At 32.9% G+C, this 23,520-nt stretch overlaps 2 protein-coding genes across 14 annotated transcripts; one reads left to right on the top strand and one right to left on the bottom strand.

Annotated features, from left to right (window-relative positions):
- Positions 1-94: 94 nt before the first annotated feature.
- Positions 95-23,492, top strand: LOC145103935 (uncharacterized protein At4g15970-like). Of its 12 annotated transcripts, none has more exons than XM_079041208.1 (7): positions 95-540; positions 770-1,138; positions 1,214-1,698; positions 1,810-1,924; positions 13,467-13,524; positions 15,265-15,382; positions 15,512-15,754. In XM_079041208.1, exons 1-4 carry the CDS (start codon positions 238-240, stop codon positions 1,871-1,873), a joined length of 1,221 nt encoding a protein of 406 aa, XP_078897334.1. In that variant the 5' UTR covers positions 95-237; the 3' UTR covers positions 1,874-1,924; positions 13,467-13,524; positions 15,265-15,382; positions 15,512-15,754. The 12 variants fall into 12 exon arrangements, with proteins under 12 accessions (XP_078897334.1, XP_078897333.1, XP_078897335.1 ...); XM_079041207.1 differs by having other exon boundaries at positions 15,182-15,382; XM_079041209.1 differs by having other exon boundaries at positions 13,401-13,524; positions 15,182-15,382.
- Positions 13,108-14,443, bottom strand: LOC145103938 (DNA repair protein recA homolog 1, chloroplastic-like). Of its 2 annotated transcripts, XR_013706945.1 has the most exons (7): positions 14,324-14,443; positions 14,130-14,234; positions 13,991-14,047; positions 13,854-13,916; positions 13,730-13,785; positions 13,433-13,548; positions 13,108-13,240 (listed from the first exon to the last, which is right to left on the bottom strand). XR_013706945.1 is itself a non-coding variant. In XM_079041219.1 (6 exons), exons 1-6 carry the CDS (start codon positions 14,435-14,437, stop codon positions 13,533-13,535), a joined length of 411 nt encoding a protein of 136 aa, XP_078897345.1. In that variant the 5' UTR covers positions 14,438-14,443; the 3' UTR covers positions 13,410-13,532. The 2 variants fall into 2 exon arrangements, 1 of the variants encoding a protein (XP_078897345.1); XM_079041219.1 differs by lacking the exon at positions 13,108-13,240 and having other exon boundaries at positions 13,410-13,548.
- Positions 23,493-23,520: the final 28 nt, after the last annotated feature.

Here is a 23,520-nt window from a genome sequence, read left to right as displayed (position 1 = left end):
ATTTTCTTAAAAATAAAAATAAAAATTAGTTCAAATTATGACTAATTTAATCGATATCCCTTCGTGAAGTGTGTTCCTAGTTGCTACTCACCCACAAGCAACCGACAATTTCACCTATTTCACGTCAGCTAGCCTACTCTGCTTTTCTCGGTAACCAACCTCGGTTTCCCAACTCTCTCTCTCTCTCGTATGCCCAAACGATTCTCTTACATCGAAAAGATAGGCGTGATACTGTAGATGAGACTGAAACCACAGCAACGGCGACGCAAGACGGCAGTTATTCTTCGAATATCATCACCAGCAACGATTTCTCACTATATCTCCATCTTCTTCGGAGAAATGCTCCGTCGCTACTTCTGTGAATTCAAATCCTCCACATTGCTCCACCGTGTTCGAATCGCCTCGCTGTTCTTCATATCTTTTGTTTTTTCTTATGTCCTTCTCAATAGCGCTCTTGATTCTTGCCAGATCCGACTTCCGGAGTACTTGGTCTCGTCTACCGACATGCTCTCCTCTTCCCTGTCCTTCAACTCGTTGTCGGTTAGTCTCCTTTAACTCATCATTTAGAAAAAATTATTTGTTGTTACAAGGGTAATTTATTAGTAACTTAAAGTCTATTAATTTCAATCTTTGGAATTCTCTATTAGGATTTTAAAGGTATTCCTTCTCGATAAAACAACTGCAAGAAGTTTATTTTCCTAATTTCTGTATCAAATGAGGAAATAAAGGATGTGTGACAATTTCTGTATCAAATGTATTGCTATTGCAGGAGAGAGCTTATTCTAGTCTGGAAACTGTTTTAAAGGAGGCATCTATGAACGACAGGACAGTTATTTTAACTACTTTGAATGAGGCTTGGGCGAATCCAGAGAATTCGATTCTTGATCTGTTTCTTGCAAGCTTTAGGTTTAGTCAAGAAACCAATAGACTCTTGAATCACTTGGTGATTATTGCTCTAGATCAGAACGCATTTGCAACTTGTAAGCGTGTTCATACCCATTGCTTTGCCCTCAGTAGTGAAGGAGTTGATTTCTCTCAAGAGGCCTATTTTATGACCCCTGATTACTTGAAGATGATGTGGCGAAGGGTTGATTTCTTACGCTCTGTGCTTGAAATGGGATACAACTTTCTTTTCACTGTAATCCTCTCTCTCTCTCTCTCTCAGAGTAACGCATAATATGCATATTGATTTTGGTGGGTTTCCTTGAAGCAGGATGCTGATGTCATGTGGTTCAGGGATCCTTTCCCTCATTTCTATTCGGATGCTGATTTTCAAATTGCATGCGACCATTACTCTGGAAACTCGACTGATGTTGAGACAAATATACCCAATGGAGGATTTAGTTTTGTGAGGTCAAATATCCGGTCAATAGAGTTTTACAAGTACTGGTACTCTTCCAGAGTAATCTATCCAGACATGCATGATCAGGATGTCCTCAATCGTATAAAATTTGATTCAATCCTTACAGACATCAACCTGAAGTTGAGGTTTCTAGATACAACGTATTTTGGGGGATTTTGTGAACCTAGCAAAGACTTGAACAAAGTGTGCACAATGCATGCAAATTGTTGTGTTGGTCTGGAAAACAAAGTTCATGATCTTAGAATCATGCTTCAAGATTGGAACAACTTCATGGCTCTTCCTCCTAGCATGAGGTCTGAAACAAATTTAACTTGGAGGGATCCTAAAAACTGCAGGTAACCTTTGGTGATTATCTCTGACATGGTTTCTTTTATGCATTTCAAGAGAAAAGGAAAGTTTTTTGGTGATTATTTCTGACATGGTTTCTTTTCAATATTGGTTTACAGTCTTGCTTTGCGTAGACATCTTGATTTGTCTGAAGATGGAACAAGTGGAGAAACGATGAGTTAACATTCTGCATTTCCCGTTAGTTCCTCAATGTAAAGATAAATCTTCTAACTTGTAAGTTTTTCTTCACTGAAAGTAGTTATTATTGTAGAGAAAAAAATGACAAGACGTATGCTAGTTCATTTGCATAGTGCAGTGAGATACATGTACAACATAAAACTCGTAAATCAAGAATTTGAAATACACTATAATCGTTTAACTTAACTGTTTAGGCGTTAGATTCTTCCAAATGATCGTGTGGCCCCTATCTTCTTCAACTCCTACATTACCATGTTCCAAACCCTAAAACCAAACCTAATTACAAAACAAAATTTTGACTATAACTCTCAAGAATCAAACTTAAAATTAAAACAAAATCTAAAGAATCAAATTTAAAATTATATGAAAGCATCAAATTCAATAGCTTAAACCTAAAATATATGTTGGCATCCTCAATGTTTCTCCACCTAGCTGCACTTCACACAAAACTCCCCATGCACACGCACACCGTTTTTTTGACCATTGATCTCATTGTTTTGTTGCCTAATATCAAGGATTGGATAATTTGTTGTATTAGAGACAAAAGATATGGTATTATAAAGAGGAAGTGTGAATGAAGGTGGTTAAGTTGTGCTTGCCTTGGGAGGATTTGATTCCAAGCTTTGTGGTAGGTGATGGTGGGAAGTGTATGAGTTTGGTAACATATCATCATCGTCGGTAGCATCTATGTTGGTGGCGGGATTGATCTCGTTGCAACAATGGTGTTATAGTGGTAGTTGGGAGTGTAATCGAGTAATGTCAACTCCTTAGACACTTGAGACCGACTTGAAAATATTTGAAATCAATTTGATTCAACTCGAGTCGAGCACCAACTAGTCCACTATATTGTCAAGTTGAGCTCGAGTCTTAAAATTCTTTGCTCGTGAATCTTTTGAGCTTTCTTGTGCTTGGGAAAAGTTATATTTTTACGCTTTATTTTATCTATATTTGCATTTTTTGAACGACTTACTTATATTTACATAATTATTGGTAGTATATAATAAAGCTGATATTGAAAGTGTCGAGCATAGTCAAATTGCATTATTTTAATACATCATTTAGCCTTGTCGAAAATGTCAATTACTTAAACAAGCTTAATTTGAGCTCGAAAATTAACTTTCACTCATGCTTGAGTCTAGTTTCAAGCTTCAAGTTTTTTATTAAGAGTCGAGCGAGCGCATGTATGGACTTGATTCAGTTCGATCACACACCTAAGAGCATATATGTTGGTTATGTGATGAATAAACAAGGTTTACACACTCTTACATACAAAATCCTGTGTTATCGTAGAATCCGTCGTAGATTCCAGTAATATGAAATCCGTTGAAGATATATTTTTGAAAGATGTTTAAATCTCAACTCCAATATAGCTTTTGATGTTGTTGGTATGTTTAATGGGTACTCGTAACCTTACCAAGGTAGATGAACCTATGGATGTCAACGGGGGCAAACGGGACGGTGAGTGCATCCCCCACCCCCGCCCCCGAAATTTCCCCGTTCCCCCATCCCCGCTCCCGCCCTCGAAACCCTTACCAAGGTAGATGAACCTATGGATGTCAACGGGGGCAAACGGGATGGTGAGTGCATCCCCCACCCCCGCCCCCGAAATTTCCCCGTTCCCCCGTCCCCGCTCCCGCCCTCGAAATGCTCAGCCATCCTACCCCCCTCGCCCCCGCCCCAGAATCCCCTTTATTACCCCCGCCCCCGCCTCCGATTGATTTTAGGCTGCATTTTTTTTGGCTAAAAGAAGTTGTTATTTAGGCTAAAAGAAGCTATTTTTTAGATAAGAAATAATTATTTATAACACAATTTTACATGTTAAAAATAAAAAATTCTGGCATCTTAAAAACATTATACTAACAACCTAAAAACATGTTTTTTTGATGAATTTTGGAAGCTCAAAATCATGTTATTGTTTATTATATTTATATAATTAATATATGTAAATATATGTGTAATTTATTAACGGGTCTCCATGGGGGTTTCGGGACGGGATGGCCTAACCCCGCCCCCGAAATTAAAACAGGGGTTAACCTAGTCCCCGCCCCTGTCCCCGCCCCCGATTTTTTTTTATAATTTCCCCCAAACGGGACGGGGCCCCCACGGGAACGGGGTCCCACGAGACTTTTTGACATCCCTAGATGAACCACAAAGTAGTAGTAGAGTCGGAATGGAGAGAACCTAGGTGATGGGTTCTTCCGTTCTTGGTCAAAGGGAAGCATATGATAGTGTAAAGTGAGGTATTTTCACAATTAATATGGATGTGGTGATCCCAAGGTCTTTGAAGTGGCTAGAGCCATCAATGATGCAACCGTCTCTCTTAAAATTAATGTAACTAGGGAATTAGTGGATCTACCAAAACACATAGGATCAAAATGAGTATTGAAAACAATATACCACTAAATAGATAAATCTCTTTCTCTAAAGCAATATTAGTTGCTAAGATTTATGCAAAAAGAACAATTTGATTTCTTTGAACACCTATGTTTTGTTTGTTAGGATGAATTTCTATAACGTGTGATTTTTACAAAAAAATGATCTTTTGTTTCTAAAATCTTTTAATAGAAAATGCAACGAAAATGTTATATTGTCTATTTCAAAACCTTTCAAAGTAAACCTCAACGTTACATTCATTCAAAAACTAAACATCCAAGACGTTTATAAATGTAGCGGAAGCAAAATATAAAAGTAGATAACTAAAAACGTGTCTATTTCAAAATTCAAAACCTTTTTTGGTTCGTTCTAGATGTTTTTTTTTGGATTTTTTTTTTGATTTATCTAATGATTTACTTTTTTGGTTCGCCAAAAAACTATGTAGAAAAAACTTCTTACATTTTACCAAAAATTTCCTTCTTATCGAATCTATATCTTTAAATCATAAACCATATCATAGAATGCAATAATCATATAATCGAATTGAAGCATGCATATACTAAAATACTCATCAAAGCATAGTCTTGTTTAATTCATTTCATAAACCATAGCATAACAATGCATATAACATTAGATTAAAAATTATTCATTATAACCGATTTACAAGCATCATCATATCTCATAGGTAACAAACATAAAGCTCACATATTTCAACAAATAGATAATAGCCTACTACGAATCAATATAGCCATTTACGAAAAGGTAGCTTTCGACTATGTAATTGATTTAGAAAAGAATGACGGCTCATCTCCAATCTGAATAGTAGAGAGACCTTCTCTATCAACAATCCTTGATCGATGGTCCCATTAACAATAGTGTTAATTAGCAACCACTTTTTTTTGGAAGGCGATATACTTATGTGTGACCGCGGATTCCACGGTAGCGTTAGTTCTAGCTCTACGTTAAGAGCAAGGGGCTCTATCTAAAGAAGTTACAGACCCCTCCCATAGTACAATACGATGCAACTGGAAAACTTAATAAGCTACCGTAGCTCGCTTTGCTTTTGTTGCGGAGCTTACTGCTTTTGGAATAGGAAATCAGGTTCACACCAAAGCTACCGACCACCCTGAACAACAAACAAGGACCCTATAAGAATCGAGTACCATACAAGAAATATGGTCGAGAGACCTTCTCTACCAACAATCCTTCTTGATCGATGGTCCCCATTAACAATAGTGCTAATTAGCAATCGCTTTTTTTGGAAGGCGATATACTTATGTGTGACCGTGGATTCCACGGTAGCAGTAGTTCTAGCTCTACATTAAGAGTAGGAGGGCTCTATCTAATGGAGGTACAGACCCCTCCCATAGTACGATACGATGCAATTGGAAAACTTAATAGGCTATCGCGGTTCGCTTTGCTTTTATTGCAGAGCTCACTGCTTTTGGAATAGGAAATCGGGTTCACACCACCTTGAACAACAAACAAGGACCCTATAAGAATCGAGTACCATACAAGAAATTTGGTCCGAACAAAGGAACTACGTGTCGCATGTACATGGTGTATGTTATGCATTTTTGAGTTAGGCTTGCAAACCAAGTTGCAATCTAGTGATCCAACGTGTTGCGTCTTGGAGGTCAACGCGTTGCATTCATGAGTCAAATGCTTCAGACCTGTCACGTTTTAGCATAGCTATGCGCCACGTTTTAGCATAGCTATGCGCCACGTTTTAGCATAGCTATGTGTCTCGTAAGCTATAAGCATGTGTCACATTTTATCACATTGGATCGTAATTCAAACATAGTATGTCTCGAGTAATGAGGGTTTATGCGTCACATTCGTTGTAACGGTGCAAGGGTCGATATCTTGAACACTAGTCGTTCTCGACCACATCCTAACTCTCTTTGAACAAGGGACATTCTCAAACAATCCAAATTGATCATGAACAAGAATGGATACAACTTACACAAAAACATCAAATTTGTGCAAGAACTTACAATCTACAAGTTTCTATTAAATCAAAATAGAGAAATGGATAATAGATGAAGCTCTTACCTTCTTGAACTTTTGAGAACACCGGGAAACACAATGATGAGATTGGAAACCAACCACCACGCCAACAAAATCCACCTAAGCCACACTTAATAACTTTTCATTAATATAAATGGAAACTCTACTTAGAACTCATCCTTTCTAGCTATGGAGGTTGTAATTAGGGTAAGAAAATTGGCCATTAGGGTAATAGGGTTAGGGTTCCTTAAATATGTCATAATTTTCATGCTAGCCCCTCAGTATATCAAACTGCCCCTAAGACCCATATATAGGTTCAAGGTTTATTTAATTATACTCTCGCCCCCAAACAACATCTTAAAACGAAGATAAGTTCAATCCAAATAAAGAAAACATAATGGAATGCTAACCTCGCAAACGGAAGAAAATTTGATTCGTTACAGTTTCATATGAACTATCATTGCAAATTCAATTGTGAATGGTCCGTATATTCGTCAAATGGACATGAAGACATCATTTATGAAGCGTTACTTAATCAAGGATTTTTAGGATGCATATATTGAGCAGATCGATGAGTTTATCATCCTAGATGTGATAACAAATTGTGTAGACTTGTACATTTGTCAAGGGTTTGAAACAAGCTCTAAAATAATGACAAGATATATTTGAAACCAGTCTTACCTCTTTCGGTTTTCAGCACAACAATGTTGGCAGTACACAAAATGTATAAGAACTATATATATATATATATATATATATATATATATATATATATAGGGTAAAAGCGCAAAAACAAAACTTAAGGGTAAAAATGTAAAAGAAACTATAAACTTAAGGGTTTTTTGCGAAGCTAATATAATGGAAACCTGTTATCACCAATAAAAGGTTAAATCGAACATTTTTTTGGAAAATATAAGGGTAAAAATGGACATAAAATTCAATTTTGGGCAAAACCAATAAAAACCTGAAAACTTGAAGGTTTTTATGACATTAACCCTTAAACTATTTTGTGTGAATTTTATCGGATAAACTAATAATATTTGTTAAATGACATCAATATGACATCCGACATGACATATGTTGTTGAAATGAATCACAACATATGTTGTTAAACATCAAACAGCATCACTATGTTTAATTTAATTTAATTCAAACACCATTACTATGTTTAATTTTATTTGATTCATTCATATTTAATGTACCAAGTAAATGGAAACACATTAGTATAAAAAATGACACCGGTCACAAAACTCAAAACTATGACCATATGCCTTTAGCCACATGTTCTTTTAATCGAAAGTGTGATCAAAGGTTGTGTCCTTTTAGTTAACATACGACTACATTAAATTTAGTAGTTGTATTAATTGAAAACTATAGTCATTCTATAAAATTGTGGCAATTGGGTAGGAATATTTGTTGAAATCAAGTATTTTATCCACTAACTTTGGCCATAAACTCTTTTTTGAGACGTGTTTTTCTAACAGCAACTATTGTTCATTTAGGTGGTGTTTGTTTTTTGTCTGCAGATCTGCGTGGCCTCTTCTGTCTGCGCCGCGCAGACCACGCGCAATCATTAGCCTTTGCAGACTGTTTGTTTTTTTGAAGACTGTAGACCTAAAAATGTCTGCGCGCCCTCTTCTTGGCGCAGATGTGGACCAGAGTCTTCTAACATCTTCAGACATCTTCTAGCCTAAAAAAACACATATATCTATATTTTTTAAAGCTTTATTTTTAATTTATATTTTTTCCAACTTTATTAATGATAAAAAAAATTGAAAAAAAATTACAAAACTTAAAAAAAAAAACGTTCGACGATACAAACATGATATTTTTGACAAATTTATAAATAAAGATTTATTACAATAATAGTCGTTGAAGTTGTTTATATAAATACGAAAAAAAAATCATAATATATTCTTATATTTTTTTGCTAAATTTTGTAAAACATTATTTAATACACTATCGTCAATTTCTCGAGAAAATATTTATGCTACGTTTTTAATGAATTTAATTGAAAAAATCGAAGTTTATTTCCATCCATTTATGTATCAAATTCTTTGATCCTTAATTATAATGTTTAGTTATAATTTTGCAACCAAAGTTGTTAGTTTTTATCAAATATATACGTTAATTCATACCATTTTTATTTTTATTTTTTATACAATAATATATAAAAGTTGATATAGATTTTTTAATTATTTATAACAAAGTCATAAAAATATTAAAAAAACACTTTGAAGTTAAAAAAAACCAGTTTATTTAGATTTCAGTTTATTTTAGTAGCCCGCAGATGTTAAAAAAACAAACAATCTTCTTTTTTCAGACTGCAGACGTTTGGTCCACATCTTCTACTGCAGAGGTCTACAGATGTGGTCCGTAGACTGCAGACATTTTGCCTCAGAAAAAACAAACAGCACCTTAGTGGCTAAATGAATTTATTTTTACATTGGCGTTTGTTATTATTTAGTCACGAAAAGATTGTTTACTGAGACTTTAGACACATGGAATCAAGCAAACAATGACCAAAAATGTTGTAATCAAACATTTTGTCCAATAACTGTGGCCATAAACTCTTACTAGACTCACATTTGTGTTTTTTGATGATGTCTATTGTTCATCCAATGACCACATGAAATTATTTTTATTGTAACATTTGCTATTAGTTAGTCACATAAGGATTGTTTGTTGAGACTTAAGACACATGGAATTAAGCACACCAAAACCAAATTTGTTTTAAAGACAAGTGTTTTAAGTGTGTTTGTCATATAACTTATAGGCACATGAATTTTCTTAATAATCACCATTATTATCATTTATACATACAACTATTAATAAGTGTGACTACTTTATATTTTTTTCGATATAGAAATCAATTAAACATTGACTGTTAAAGAGACACATTGTGGCCGATATTCACTTTACAACAACAATTCTTTGTTTCTACTATAACATTTGTTATCATTTAGACACATAGAACCTACAATCATCATATGAAGTTTTATTAGCATGACATTTTGTCATTTTGACACAATTATCTTTAATGGGTAATATTATTTACATTTTAGTCACGTATATTACACTAAAACATGACTATAAGATCATTATAGACACAATTTATTTTTGTTGTGGCTATAGAATCTTAGATATGCATAACCATGATGCATACACTAAGCAACTACAGTAATGATGTCAATTCCATTGAAGAACCCTAGGCTATCAGGCAATTCTATCCTGCAAAAATCCTGAAGATCCCTAACATATCACAATATCAAATAACAGTATGGTATTTTGGGGTCTACTTACTGGCTCCGGCTGATCGTACACATCACATCTTCCTTGCTTATTTTGAAAACCATTTGAAAAAAATCATTTTAAAAAAAAATTCTTTTCCTTAGAACATCCATAAAATTTTAAAACAACCCATAGATCATCATTGTTTACAAAATAATTTTCAAAACATGTTTAATATCAGTCTTCCTAAAATCATAAAACAAAACATGAGGAGGTGCACGCTCACGCCTTCGCCTTCCCGCGATCCTCTGAGGTACCTGAAACATAATCCAAAACTGTAAGCTCAAACTTAGTGAGTTCCCCCAAAATACCAATACACAACAAATAACATATATACAATAACATGTAATGGGTCCATAACTAACAGATTGGATTACCCTTGAGCCCACAACATAAGTCTGGGCTTTGCCCTTGGCCCACAACTTATGTCTGGTTTGCTCCCCGGCCTGGTCAGTCCTCAGATTGAATACCACTAAGCCCTCAGTACGAGTCTGGCATGCCCTTCCCGGCCCTTAGCTCATATCTGGAATGCCATGAGCCCTTAGTATGAGTCTGACATGCCCTCCCCAACCCTCAACTCATATCTGGCTTGCTCCAGGGTTTGTTGACTACAACACAGAGCAGTACAACCTCAACCCAACTCAATATGTCGACATATAACAAATAATAATATACATAGATAATCAACAGTATCACATGTAGTCCTACAGATCTATCAGACTAGCATATCAAAACTAGTATGCATATTTATTCCATACTCATCATATCAACGAATATCAGATTATCAAACTAATGGGGGCCGACCTTGGTGCCTTCGACCCGCAAGTACAGTGAGGAAAACTCACCTCACAAACTGGACAAAACTGATAAGACCCGACTCAGAATCTCAGCTCTACTCAATACCTACATCCACCAAGTGACCAATTCAATCAAAATCCCGAAATACCCAAAATGTCCTCAAAAGTCAAACTTGGTCAAATGTGGTCAAACTTGGTCAAACTCAAAGTCAACTTGTCAAAGTCAAATGGTCAAACCCACTAAACCAACTGAGTCAACCTGGTCGAGTCAACTCAACAAGGGCTGACTCATGCGAGTACGCGGGGCGTAACCCAAAGGTACGCAAAGCGTACGCGAAGCCTCACATTGACCAGCTTACGAGGTGGCTGACCGAGTACGCGGGGTGTAACCTCGCAGACCTCAAATCCTCATTAAGTGCTTAATGGCTTAAGCACTTAAGCCCATACTTCAGATCTATGGTCCAAATGCACCCTAAAGTTATATAGTCTCCAACTTTATGACTTTGCACGTCCATAAAGTCCTTAATAAGAGGTCTTAATCCATTAAGACCTTCTACAAGATGCATGAGACAATTCTAGCCATTGGGACCTCATTTTTATGGCTTAGGACCCTGCCTAGGGTCTGGAAGGACAACTCAAAACGTCAATAACCAAACATGCATAGAATGGGACCTTTGGGACAAGAAAAGCAACATAAAACTTCCAAAAATGGGATCTAACAACCAAAACATAAAGGTATAGACTTTATACATTCTGGAGTTTCACAAAGGGGCAAAGATCCCAGATCCACAACCTTGCTTCCACTTCAAGGCATCTTGATGCAACTTCTCTTTCCTCTAATACACCAAGAACACACTTTAAGGCTCAAATCACACTCTACGGGGCTAGGGTTTTGCAAAAACGACTCTAAGGCTTTGGAGGCTGAAAAGGTGGGGATAAATGAGCCATAAAGATGTTTAAATACCCCTCAAACCCTAAAACTTAGGGTTTCCTCCAAACATAAGTACGTCCACCGTACTAGGGCACGCCCTAGTACGCTCAGCGTACCCTCATGTACGCTTAACGTACTCCTCCTGTCCCAAAATTACAAAATTGCCACTAGGGCTTCTCATGGCTACTTCCTTCTATTATAGGGACCAAAATGACATAAATTAAAACCATAAGGATGAATTTAAATTACCTGAATACTGGGGTGTTACAACTCTCTCCCACTTGAACTAAACTTCATCCTCGAAGTCGGTTGTAGTGAACAACACGGGATAATGCTCCCGCATCTCAGCCTCTGGCTCCCCGGTCCACTTGGAGCCCCTCCGGTGCTGCCACCGTACCTTCACCAAAGGTACTTCCTTGCTACGCAAAACCTTTACCTTCATTTCTAGGATAGCCACCGGCCTCTCAACATAGTTCAGGCGCTCATCAACCTGAATATCATCCAGTGAAACCACCAGATTCTCATCCAATACGCACTTTCACAACTGCGAAACATGGAAAGTGATGTGAATCTGACTGAGCTCCTCAGGAAGATCCAATCTGTAAGCAACCTTGCCAACCCTGGAGATCACTTGAAACGGTCCAATATACCCGGGAACCAAGCGTATCATACCTTTTCAAGGTGAGACCTTCAGTAACACCACGTCGCCGATCTGAAACTCCAACTCGAATCGGCGCCGGTCGGAATAGATCTTCATACTTTCTCACTAGAATTATCTTTCATACCTTAATGATTCACTTTAACCATTCTATATATCTCCCTTTATAAAATAAATTTTAAAACTTAATGGATGATATTTATTCTCGCGTTCATAATGATAAATTATGTGTCGATAAAACACTTACGACCATGGTTTATTTAATATGTGATGTCTAAATTATTATCAATAATCACTTTGAAAAATTTGATGTGTGTAGAATAAAAAAATGTTATGTTTGATATAACATGTGGCTAAAAAGTCAAAAAAATATCAATGGTGAAAAGTAAATTGTGTCTGTAACGATTTATAGTCCTTTTAATGTAATATACAAGATTAAAAGGTAAATCATATTACATATTAAATATGCTTGTGTGTCAAAATGATAAAATTGTCATGATAATAAAACTTCACGTGAAAATATGTTCTCCGTTAGTCACATTAAAAAAACATTATGTAACAATAACACATTTACAACTACAACTTGATTAATTGTGTATGTCTAAAATGTAAACAATAAACGAACTCACAAATATATATATATATATATATATATATATATATATATCACATTTACAATTACAATTTAATTAATGTTCTCTCCAAAATATATAAAAAAGTCAAAACTGACCCATATATATATATATATATATATATATATATATATATATATATATATATAAGTAAACATCTATATTAATATAAATAAAGTGTTCCGAACTTTTAATTTTATCCTCTAAAAATAAAGTGTTCCGAACTTTTATATATAAGTAAACATCTATATATAATTTTTATTTCAAAAAAAGAAACATCTATATTAATATAAACTAGAAGGAATTACTTGCGCCGTTGGCGCCGGGTTAGACAGGTTTGCTTAAATGTTGATAAATTTCTATTTTGTGACTTTTGACTGATAACATGGTTTCCTTGACTTCAGTTTGAAAGAAGTCAAAATGCAACAATAATTTTAACGGAGAGCAGATAGCAACAAATGTCAACATAAATAAAGTTGGAGATTACTAAGAATAGTGTATACATTTGTTGTTGAGAAAGTTTGTAGGTAGGATAGATTATAAATGTTGATCTGTAACTAATCAACTGAAAATAAAGAAAAATGTTGAATTACAGAAGTCTGATCCTTATCTTTCGTAAAGAAACTGTATATTAAAGTTTACAAGTGGGACTTCAGTCAGCTGCAATAACAGATTCAAATTTAGCTTCTAATAGCAACATACTTTTACTATTTTCTTTATTATAGTATCCTGCTTTAAAAACAAGTTTATTATTTTATTATTATATTATGAAAAATATAGCATGTATAGCATTTTATTCTAAAATTCTCTTTCTTATTAGGACGTTATATTTTAAATATTTAAGCAACGTACTTTAACGATCGTGTTACACCTGGTCTTGGAGCAGTTGGGCACATACGACGCTTCAGTAGACGATTGATCAAAGAAGACTTTCCAACATTTGGGTAACCAACTATTCCAGCTCGAACCTAAAATTGCAGGAAATAGCAATCTACTTTACTCTTTTTTACCAATATAAGCAATGTACTTATATGTCTTTACAAAAATAACAATATTGAACCTGAAATTTGTAACCATTTCATGGGTAAAAATGTAAATTGCTAATATTGGTAGAAAAAGTAAGGCATTTGAGGTTAAGTAGAACTATACCAAGAGCCCTTTTTCAACACAATGTCCATCATTTCAGCACAATCTAATACGCATCCCTGTATATATAAATATAATAAATTTAATAAAAATTGTGCAAAATAAAAAAGATGAAGATGAAACTAACCAATTTGCTTGCTCCCTCTCCAAATATAATTTCAAACTCTGCTTGCTTGTATGGCCTACAAACCTACACAACATATTTAAAAAATGAAAATTTTGTTTTTAATATACAAAAAGTGCAGAAAAATAGATATTATTTACCTTACTCTTCTGAACTCTTACTCGAACCTTAAGCCCAATGTCCTTATCACCTTTGACCTGTGGAAAAGTCAAACTCATTAAAAAAAAGAAATTTAAAATGAAAATGGTATTAAAAAAATTTATCTATGTGCTTACTTACAGACTTTATCTTTCCTATAGGCCGTATTTCAAGTTGAACAGATGCAAAAATCTTCAAGGCAATACCTCCACTTGTAACTTCTGGATTTCCATAATATACTCCAATCTGATTTATTTTTTCAATTTTATAATTAAAAAGAAAAAATAACATAAAAACTTGATTATTTAATGAAAGAAAGATTAAAGTGGAGAGACCTTGTATCTGATTTGATTAAGAAAGATAACTGTGCATCCAGCTTTTGATGCATTCCCTGACATTTTACGCAATGCTTGACTCATAAGCCGTGCTTGTAAACCCATTTGTTGCATTCCAATTTCGCCCTTCATAAATCATAATATAAATAAAATAGTAAGAAACTTTAAATAATATGGGTCTGAACTAATGTCATCAATTTATGAAATAATAGTTAAAGTACACATCCACATCCTTTTTACTTGTAAAATTCATGATATTTTTATAATTCTACTCGTTACATATCAATTTGAAGTCTGAACCCATAAAGAAAATAGGTTGTGTTAAGATCCTGTGACGTTCAAGTTGTGAACTTGGCATAATAATTATGAATGATAAAATGCTTTTTGGAAAGATTGTCTTATTATATCTTCTAATTAGGGGCATAAACGTAAAAGTACCTCTAGCACTATACTTTTCAGAATGAGTTTCACACATAAGTTCCCTTATAAAGAAGCTCTATATCTTTTCTTTTCTGCAAGACCAGAAACATGACCAATTAATGCATAAGCATCAACCACGTGTCGATACCACAACATAACAAACAACTATATAATGTTTAAGAAGAGCCCTTTTTACAATTCTAAATTAAAATTAATAAAGCAATGGCATACAGTTACAAAGATTGTTACTTTGAAGTATCTGCATACTCCCAACAAAAGTGCAAAAGCACAAAAAATAGACAATCGTAAAAGGACCCTTAGATACGACATGATCTTGATCACATGGAGATCGGGAAGACTTTTTCTATCAAAAATTGTGTTTTGAAACCACACCGATTTTCAAAAGTGTTTACAAAAGAAATTGAAATTGTTCAAAAGTCATACAGAGTAACAACGATTGAACGAACTCATTATGTAAGGCCAGAAAAGAAAAATTACCTTTGGCGGTTGACGAATTTCAGAACTCAATTTGCCAGCTCGAAAAAAAAAATCATAAGAGAATCGGAAAACATATTCAAAGCCCTAGTTCACGGATATATCTGATCTGACTCAAGATCTACAATGGTTGCTGGGAGAATGGTAAGTAGTTCTGAGACAATCGAATTAAATTTTTTTTTTACAAAAAAGAAAAAAAAAGAAAAAAGAAATGGACCTCTAAAGTGCCATTTCAGCCTGCAATGCACCAATGTGTTGATTGCCTATCTGCAGGTACATGGAGTGGAGTTGCAGGTGCGATGCTGGTAGGCTGTAGAACCTATTCTTCCTGCTCAGCTCCTTCTAATTCTTCAAGTTCAGCCTCCATCTCATCGTGCATATAAAATCATGGGATTTCTTTAGTATATTAAATATTATCCATAAGAAGGATATGTAAATGTAATTAATATCTTGAAAGTAAACACAATTGGAAATATAAAAAGAATAAAAGAAACCATAGACAATATATTATTATTACTGATTTACACATCACACCATTTGATTATCTTTCTTAAAGTTATTATAGGTTTTTGCCTTTCACCTTCAACTTCTGCAAATTTCAGACTTATTTCTGAATACCTTTCTTGTATTTCCAACAATTCTTCTCCCATGGATTTGTTTAAATTCTTTAATAATATAATTTTCCTCAGCAGTTCAAGCCTGTGTTTCAATATAATATATTAATATTTTTAAAAATCGGATCTTTATTGTTTTAAATGACAAAAGATCATTTACCTGTGAAATGCCAATGCTTTGATCAAGATTTCCAATATTGTTTCCAACTATTTTATTTTATGATGAAGATCTTTCTCTTTCTCATGAAATGAACTTTGAGAGCTTTTCAAAGCTGTTTCCTTCATTTTTATTTGACATAATTAGTATAAATTGACATTGCAAATCTTAATTAATACCCCTTTTGTTCTTTTGCTCTAGTGAAATCCTTTAGTCCTTTGCCTGTTCAACCTCTACACCAGCTTTCTTCAGAAGCACTTTTTTCTTTATTCTCTACCATTTCCAGCGTATGCATAAATATTCAATAATTCAGTACAAGAGAAAAAAAGGGGGGAAAAATTAGGATAACTGCATGCTTTAACACAATAGTCATTCGAATAAAGAAAAACATTTCTCTTCAATCACAAGTTACTAATCGAAAGATCTCGTGAAGTTACATTTGGCCATATGTGCAAGCAATGAATAATTGTCATCAAACAAATTAAGAACAAACATAAAAACAAACTATGATGAAGTATAACATCTGATGTTAAACCTAACACTTGTAAGATTATAGAAATCCTTCGGTAGTAAATACAAGAAACAGACCCAACGAATACAGAAAACCATGAACTAAATGCAAGACGGACCCTAAAAACACCAGACAGAGTAGCAACAGAAAACAATATGAAAAATTCTACAAAAATTGATGCTTCCAACCAAGGTTCAGTAACGGAGATGAAAGAGGATTAAAATGTCGTTTGTATTTACCCGTAACAGCTGTCGGTGAAGAAGTTCTGTAAGAATTTCATTGGAGAATCAAAGGAGGTGGAAAAGGATAAACCGATGACGTCTCGGACTCTCGGTGAACCGGCGACGGAAATCCAGGCACGTTGGTGGTGGAAAAGGCAAAGAAGGGGTGCACGGTGTTGAACGACGCCATCTAAGTCGATAGATGACCGGAGAATCTAAGGTGGTGCAGAAGGAGAAGCCGATGAGGCATCGGTGGGCTGATAACGGAAATCCATGCACTATGGTGGGGGAGAAGGCAAAGCAGGGGTGCGTCGGTGTTCAACGACGCCGTCTAGGGCTGTAGGCGATTAGGATGAATCGAATCGGCGGCGACTCAGTTTGAGAGATGAAAAGGGAGCGGTGGAGGGTAGTCGTAGAAGAAGGATATAATCCAGAAGCATCCGTATTAGAGGTGCTGGGCAGTGGAGTGAGTAAACTAACCAGGGTGAGGTAAGAGGAGGGCCGCCTTAGAAGAGCTGGGGCGCTTTTATGAAAATGAAAACTTGAGTGGAAGAAGAAGAAAGAGAAAAAAGTTTCCTGTTTCTCAACTTTTTAAGCTTTTATGTTATATATAACAAAGTGTTTGGAATTTTAATATTTATCTAAAAGTAGAAATCTCCAACAAAAAAAATATATATATATATTATTCATACGTTTCACTAGAATTATCATTTATACTTTAATGATTCCTTAAACCATTCTTTATTTCTCTATATCCTCTCTTTCTCTCTCTCTCTCTCTCTCTCTCTCTCTATATATATATATATATATATATATATATATATATATATATATATATATATATATATATATATATATTAAATCTTATTGGATGATATTTATTTTCACATACTCACCTTTTTTTTTTTTTTCATTTATTAGAATTGTGTGTTGCTAAAACACTTAGGACTATTGTTTGATTGATTTATGATGTCTAAATTATAATGAATATTTACTTGAAAAATTTTGATGTGTCCAATGATAAAAAAGGTTATGGTTAACATAATTCATGTCGCTAAATACTCACAAAATTATCCATGATGAAAATTAATTACGTGTTTATTATAATTTGTGGTCATGTTTTAATGTAGCATAGGAGAATGAAAAATATAGACAAAATTGTATAAATGATCCCTGTTGTTTACCAAAGGTCACAAAATCTGTCATTGCTAATTTTTTTTTGAAGAACCTGGTCGCCGTGGTTTCCAAAACTTGCATGAATGGTCCTTTTTGCTAGCACCGTTAGTTTTAGTCCGTTAATGTGATTGTAATTTGGTGTTTTTAGGTAGTAGAGACTGGGTTGATGACAAAAGTAAACCATAGAGACCATTTATGTAATTGTTTATATATTTTATGTATAAGAGTTTGTGGCTTTGCCATACCTTTACTTTTTAAAATTTCAATTTCACCTTTCACTTTGAACTTTGTAAAATGTTATTTTCACCCCTTCATTTTATAAACTTTCATGTTTATCCCTCTTATTATGTATAATTTTATTTTACAAAATAACTTTCGTTATTTAACCTAAAAAAAATAATTTTTACGTTCTTATTTTATATGTGTCGGTCTAAATTCGGGGTGGTCCACGTTTCGACATGAATTTAGAACTTCTGTTCGTTAATTCTTTTTGGGAAATCTCCAGAAAAGTCCTAAAATTTTACTCTAATTTACGAAAAAGTCCCAAACTAAATTTTGTTTAGGAAAAAGCATGAATTACCGGTAAAAATGGCGATTTGACCCATTTTTTCCGGTTTACCGGTTTTATAACTTACCTGTTTCACTAAAGTCCCATTATTTTACCATAATTTGCGAATAAGTCCCAAAATAAAATTTACTGATGATTTAACCATTTTCTCTATGTAACATACATTTTATAGGTTTCATTGCTGACCCGGACGCCTAGTCATTAAATGAGATGATGAGATGGATATGTTGAGTTATATAATGCTATGTTTAGTATAAAACTTGATATCTTGATGTATTGTATATCTTTTTGGAACATAAAATGCATCCACCGAAGACTACAATAATTACATAAACTAACAACAACTGCGTTATTTTTACGTTTATAAGAAATATCAAATTGTCTATCTAATCTTATGTAACCCAATATATCCATCTCATCAGACATCAACTCATTTTCTGCCCTTTTTTCTTGGAAACACACATTTTATTGGTTTCATTGCTGACGTGAATACATAGTCATAAATGAGCCGATGAGATGGGTATCAGACGAGATGGGTATCAGACGGGTATCAAATTTTACAGTAAATGTGACATTATATAACCCATCATATTCATCTTATCAGCTAATTTAATGACGAGGTGTCTAAGTCAGCAATGAAACCGATAAAATGTATGTTACATGAAGAAAAGGGCCAAATCATCAGTAAATTTTATTTTGGGACTTATTCGCAAATTAGGATAAAATAATGGGACTTTAGTGAAACATGTAAGTAATAAAACCGGTAAACCGGAAAAAAGGGGTCAAATCGCCATTTTTACCGGTAATTAATGTTTTTTCGTTAACAAAATTTAGTTTGAGACTTTTTCGTAAATTAGGGTAAAATTTTAGGACTTTTCTGGAGATTTCCCATTCTTTTTCTATTTAAAAAAAAACTTACCTTTTTTCTATGTTTGTTTCAGTATAATAATTTCCGTTCGTTAATTCTTTTTTTACGTTTTTGTGTTTAGTTTTATATACGTTATCTACACATGAGTCGCGTCATATATAATATATTTCATTCGTTAATTTAAAAAAACTATTTTTTTACGTATTTATTTTTATGTGCGTGTCGGTATAAATTCAAGGTGGTAAACGTTTCGACGTAAATTTAGAACTTTTGTTCCTTAATTTTTTTTTTAAAACTTCGTTTATGCAGGAGTTGGTTTAAATTCGAATCATATATAATAAATTTCGCACGTTTAACTTAAAGAAATGACGATTTTCTATGTTTCAATGTAATTTTTATTTTTTTGTGCTTCTATATATATATATATATATATATATATATATATATATATATATAAACTAAAATTTTACGTGTTTAATTTTATGTATGTGTTGGTATAATCGAAGGTGGTTACATTTTGTCATATTCTACGTAAATTTAGAGCTTTTGTTCATTAATTTTATAAAAATTTCATTGCTTTTTATATGTATGTGTTGGTACAAATTCGAATTCGTCTATTGTTCGACGTCGAAAAAATAAAAAAATCCTTCAAAAAAAATTACATCGAAATGTAGACAAAAAATTACCACGAAACGTAGACAACTCAAATTTAAACCTACACGTGTATACAAAAATAAATAAGTTGTTTTTAAATAAAATAAAATAAAATAAACGAACGAAAATTCAAAATTTACGTTGAAACGTTTACCACCTTGAATTTATACGGACACATACATAAAAATAAATATTTAAAAAACTAGTTTTCTTTAACTTAACGAACGAAAGTTATTATATATGACGTAAATCATGCGTAGAAAACGTAAATAAAATTAAGCAAAAAAACGTAAAAAAACATTTATGTCGAGACATAGACAAACTCAAATATAATACGTTTTTTAAAGTTAACGAACAAAAATTCTTATATGTGGCACGAGTCATACGAAAGAAACGTAAATAAAATTAAGCATGAAAATGTAAAAAAAATATGTCGAAACGTAGACAAACTTGAATTTATACCGACACGTGCATAAAATAACAAGTTTTTTTTAAAAGAATTAACGAACGAAATCTCAAATCATGTTGAAACGTTGACTACCTTGAATTTATACCAACAAATATATAAAAATAAGAACATAAAAAAAATAGTTTTTCTAGGTTAATGAAAGAAAGTTATTTTGAAAAATCAAATTATATATAATACGGAGGATAAACATGATAGTTTAAAAAATGAAGGGATTGATAATAACATTTTACAAAGTTCAAAGTGAATTGTGAAAATGAATATTTTAAAAAGTAAAGGGTTGGAAAAGCCAAAAACTCTTAAACTTTAAATATGAAAAATATACATAAATGGTCCTTATGGTTTACCCATTGTCACAAACTTAGTCCCTCCTATTTAAAAATATTACCAAATTATCCTTACACTAATGGACTAAAACTAACGGTGTTAGCAAAAAAGGACCATTCATGCAAGTTTTAGAAATCATAGGGACTATGCTCGTCAAAAAAATAGTAAGGACTAAATTTATGATCTTTGGTAAACCATAGGGATTATTTATCTAATTTTTCCTAAATTATATTACCATTTAAAGATACTTGTGTGTAAAAATGATAAAATAACATGCTAATAGAACTTCATATAGCTATAGGTTCTTCAATAATCATATTTAAAAAAACATTGTATTACTATAGCAAATTAATAACTACAGTTTAATTAATTGTCTGTCTAACACATAAACAATAGTATAAGTCACCAATATATATATATATATATATATATATATATATATATCCAGTAAGAAATTTTTTTTGGTAGGAAGGTAAGAAGTTTTTTTTCTATATATTTTTTTGACGAACAAAATAAATGAATTACTAGATGATTCATTTGTAAGATGATTCACAAGAAAAAATTCCCAAAAAAACATCTTTATGATTCATTTTTTAAGTAAATTAAGAAAAAAATTCATTTTTATGACAATTTTAGTGAATAACAACAAAATCATTGTATAAATGAATCATCGAGATGTTTTTTTGAGAATTTTTTCTTGTGAATCATCTAATGATTCATTTTGTTTGTTCGCGAAAAAAATATGTAGAAAAAAAACTTCTTGCCTTCCTACCAAAAATTTCCTTCTTATTTGATCTTGACTCTCTCTCTCTCTCTCTCTCTATATATATATATATATATATATATAATTTTTATTTTCTAAAAACAAACATGTATATTAATATAAACAAAGTGTTCCAAAATTTAAATTTTTATGCTCTAAAAATAAATATCTCTGACAATATATATATATATATATATATATATATATATATATATATATATATATAAAAGTTATTTGTTTTCTCTAAAAACAATCATCTATATATAAACAAAGTGTACTGAAATTTCAATTTTTATCCTCTAAAAATAGAAATCTCTAACAAATGACAAAATATTATTCATACATTCTCAATAGAATTATTATTCGTACTTTAATGATTCCCTTGAACCGTTCTCTCTCTCTCTCTCTCTCTCTCTATATATATATATATATATATATATATATATATATATATATATATATACACAGTTTAGTGGATGACATATATTCTCGTATTCTTAACTTTTTTTTATGAGTTAAATTGTGTGTCGATAAACGACTATGGTTTAATTGATCCGTGATGACTAATTTATAATCAATTATCACTTTGAAAATTTTTGGGCGAAGGATTACAAATGTTATGGTTAACATAAGTTTATCAAGCTAAGTAGACAATAAATATCCACAATGAACATAAATTGCGTGTCTATAATGATTTATAATCATGTTTTAATGTAATATACGTGACTAAAAGGTGAATTATATTTCCTATTAAAGATACTTATGTGTCAAAATGATAAAACTATCATGCTAATAAAACTTTGTGTGACTAGGTTATGTAATAGTTGCATTTAAAAAACCATTATGTGAATATAGCATATGTACAACTACAATTTAATTAGTTGTCTATATCTATGAAGCATCTAAACCTTTGCCTCATATGTGGCGGTGCTGTTTTGATAGAAATTTTTAATTGGGAAAAAAGTTTTCAGGTTTTCGTGCGCTCATGTGGTTTCTATTTATACACAAGCTGTACCAAATTACTTACTGACACACTTATTTGTATGTGTATGTGAGGGTATACACTTCAAGTTCAAATTCTTTTCTGATTTTTGCTCTCATGGGTGTGAGTCATCGTTTCATAATGCAGAATGTCTATTTTAAGTAAAATCTTAGTTGTAAGAAAGAAGAAAATGTGACACAGGTCATGTGAGAGTTCACATTATAATCACACCAATAGTGGCTGTGGATGTCACCAGTTACACCTTATATGAATACTTCCAGTAACCATATATTTTTTCTCTCTCTCTTGATAAAGTGTTCACTTTCGTGTGTGTTTGGACTTTCGAAAGATTAACATCATGAAGGGATACTTTATTAGTTGATAAAAAGGAAGAAACATTGAAAGATGGCTTCAGGATCTTTTCCACCGTCCAAAGGAGATCATAATACCGAGATCATGATGAACTCTCATCAAGAGCCGAACCTCATGCTGCCAACATCCTTAGTTCCATCCCAGCATCATCATCCTATTGCTCCCATGGGGCAAAGAAATGAACCTGGCTCCTCATGCAAGTTCTTCAACTTTTGTACTATTTTACCAAATAATCTTTGCATTTTTTGTATTTTAAAAGTGCTATAAGAAGGAGGAAAGAAAAAGGAAATTCACGAATTTTGTTTTGTATTTTTTTGATAGAATTCTTGCAATTGAATTGAGAGATTAACATGGGCGTTTTCAATCAATTTTTTAACGAATTTCGTTATTTTATTAATTTACACATATTTATGACTCATTCTTATTTGACATTTTGATTATTTAATGATAGATATAGAAGTAATAGAAGTATCTGCTGCCACTCTACTTGATGCAAATAGGTTTGTTTGTCAGTACTGCCACAAAGGGTTCCAAAGAGAGCAGAACTTGACACTTCACAAGCGAGTCCACAATCTTCCATTTCATCTCAAAACAAGGGGTGCA

This window comes from Lactuca virosa, chromosome 4 (genome assembly GCF_052849685.1).
Source record: "Lactuca virosa cultivar CGN04683 chromosome 4, Lactuca_virosa_CGN04683_v6, whole genome shotgun sequence".
Taxonomy (NCBI): Eukaryota; Viridiplantae; Streptophyta; class Magnoliopsida; order Asterales; family Asteraceae; genus Lactuca; species Lactuca virosa.
Note: the sequence above shows the minus strand (reverse complement) of the source record. Positions and strands in the feature narration are given on the sequence as shown.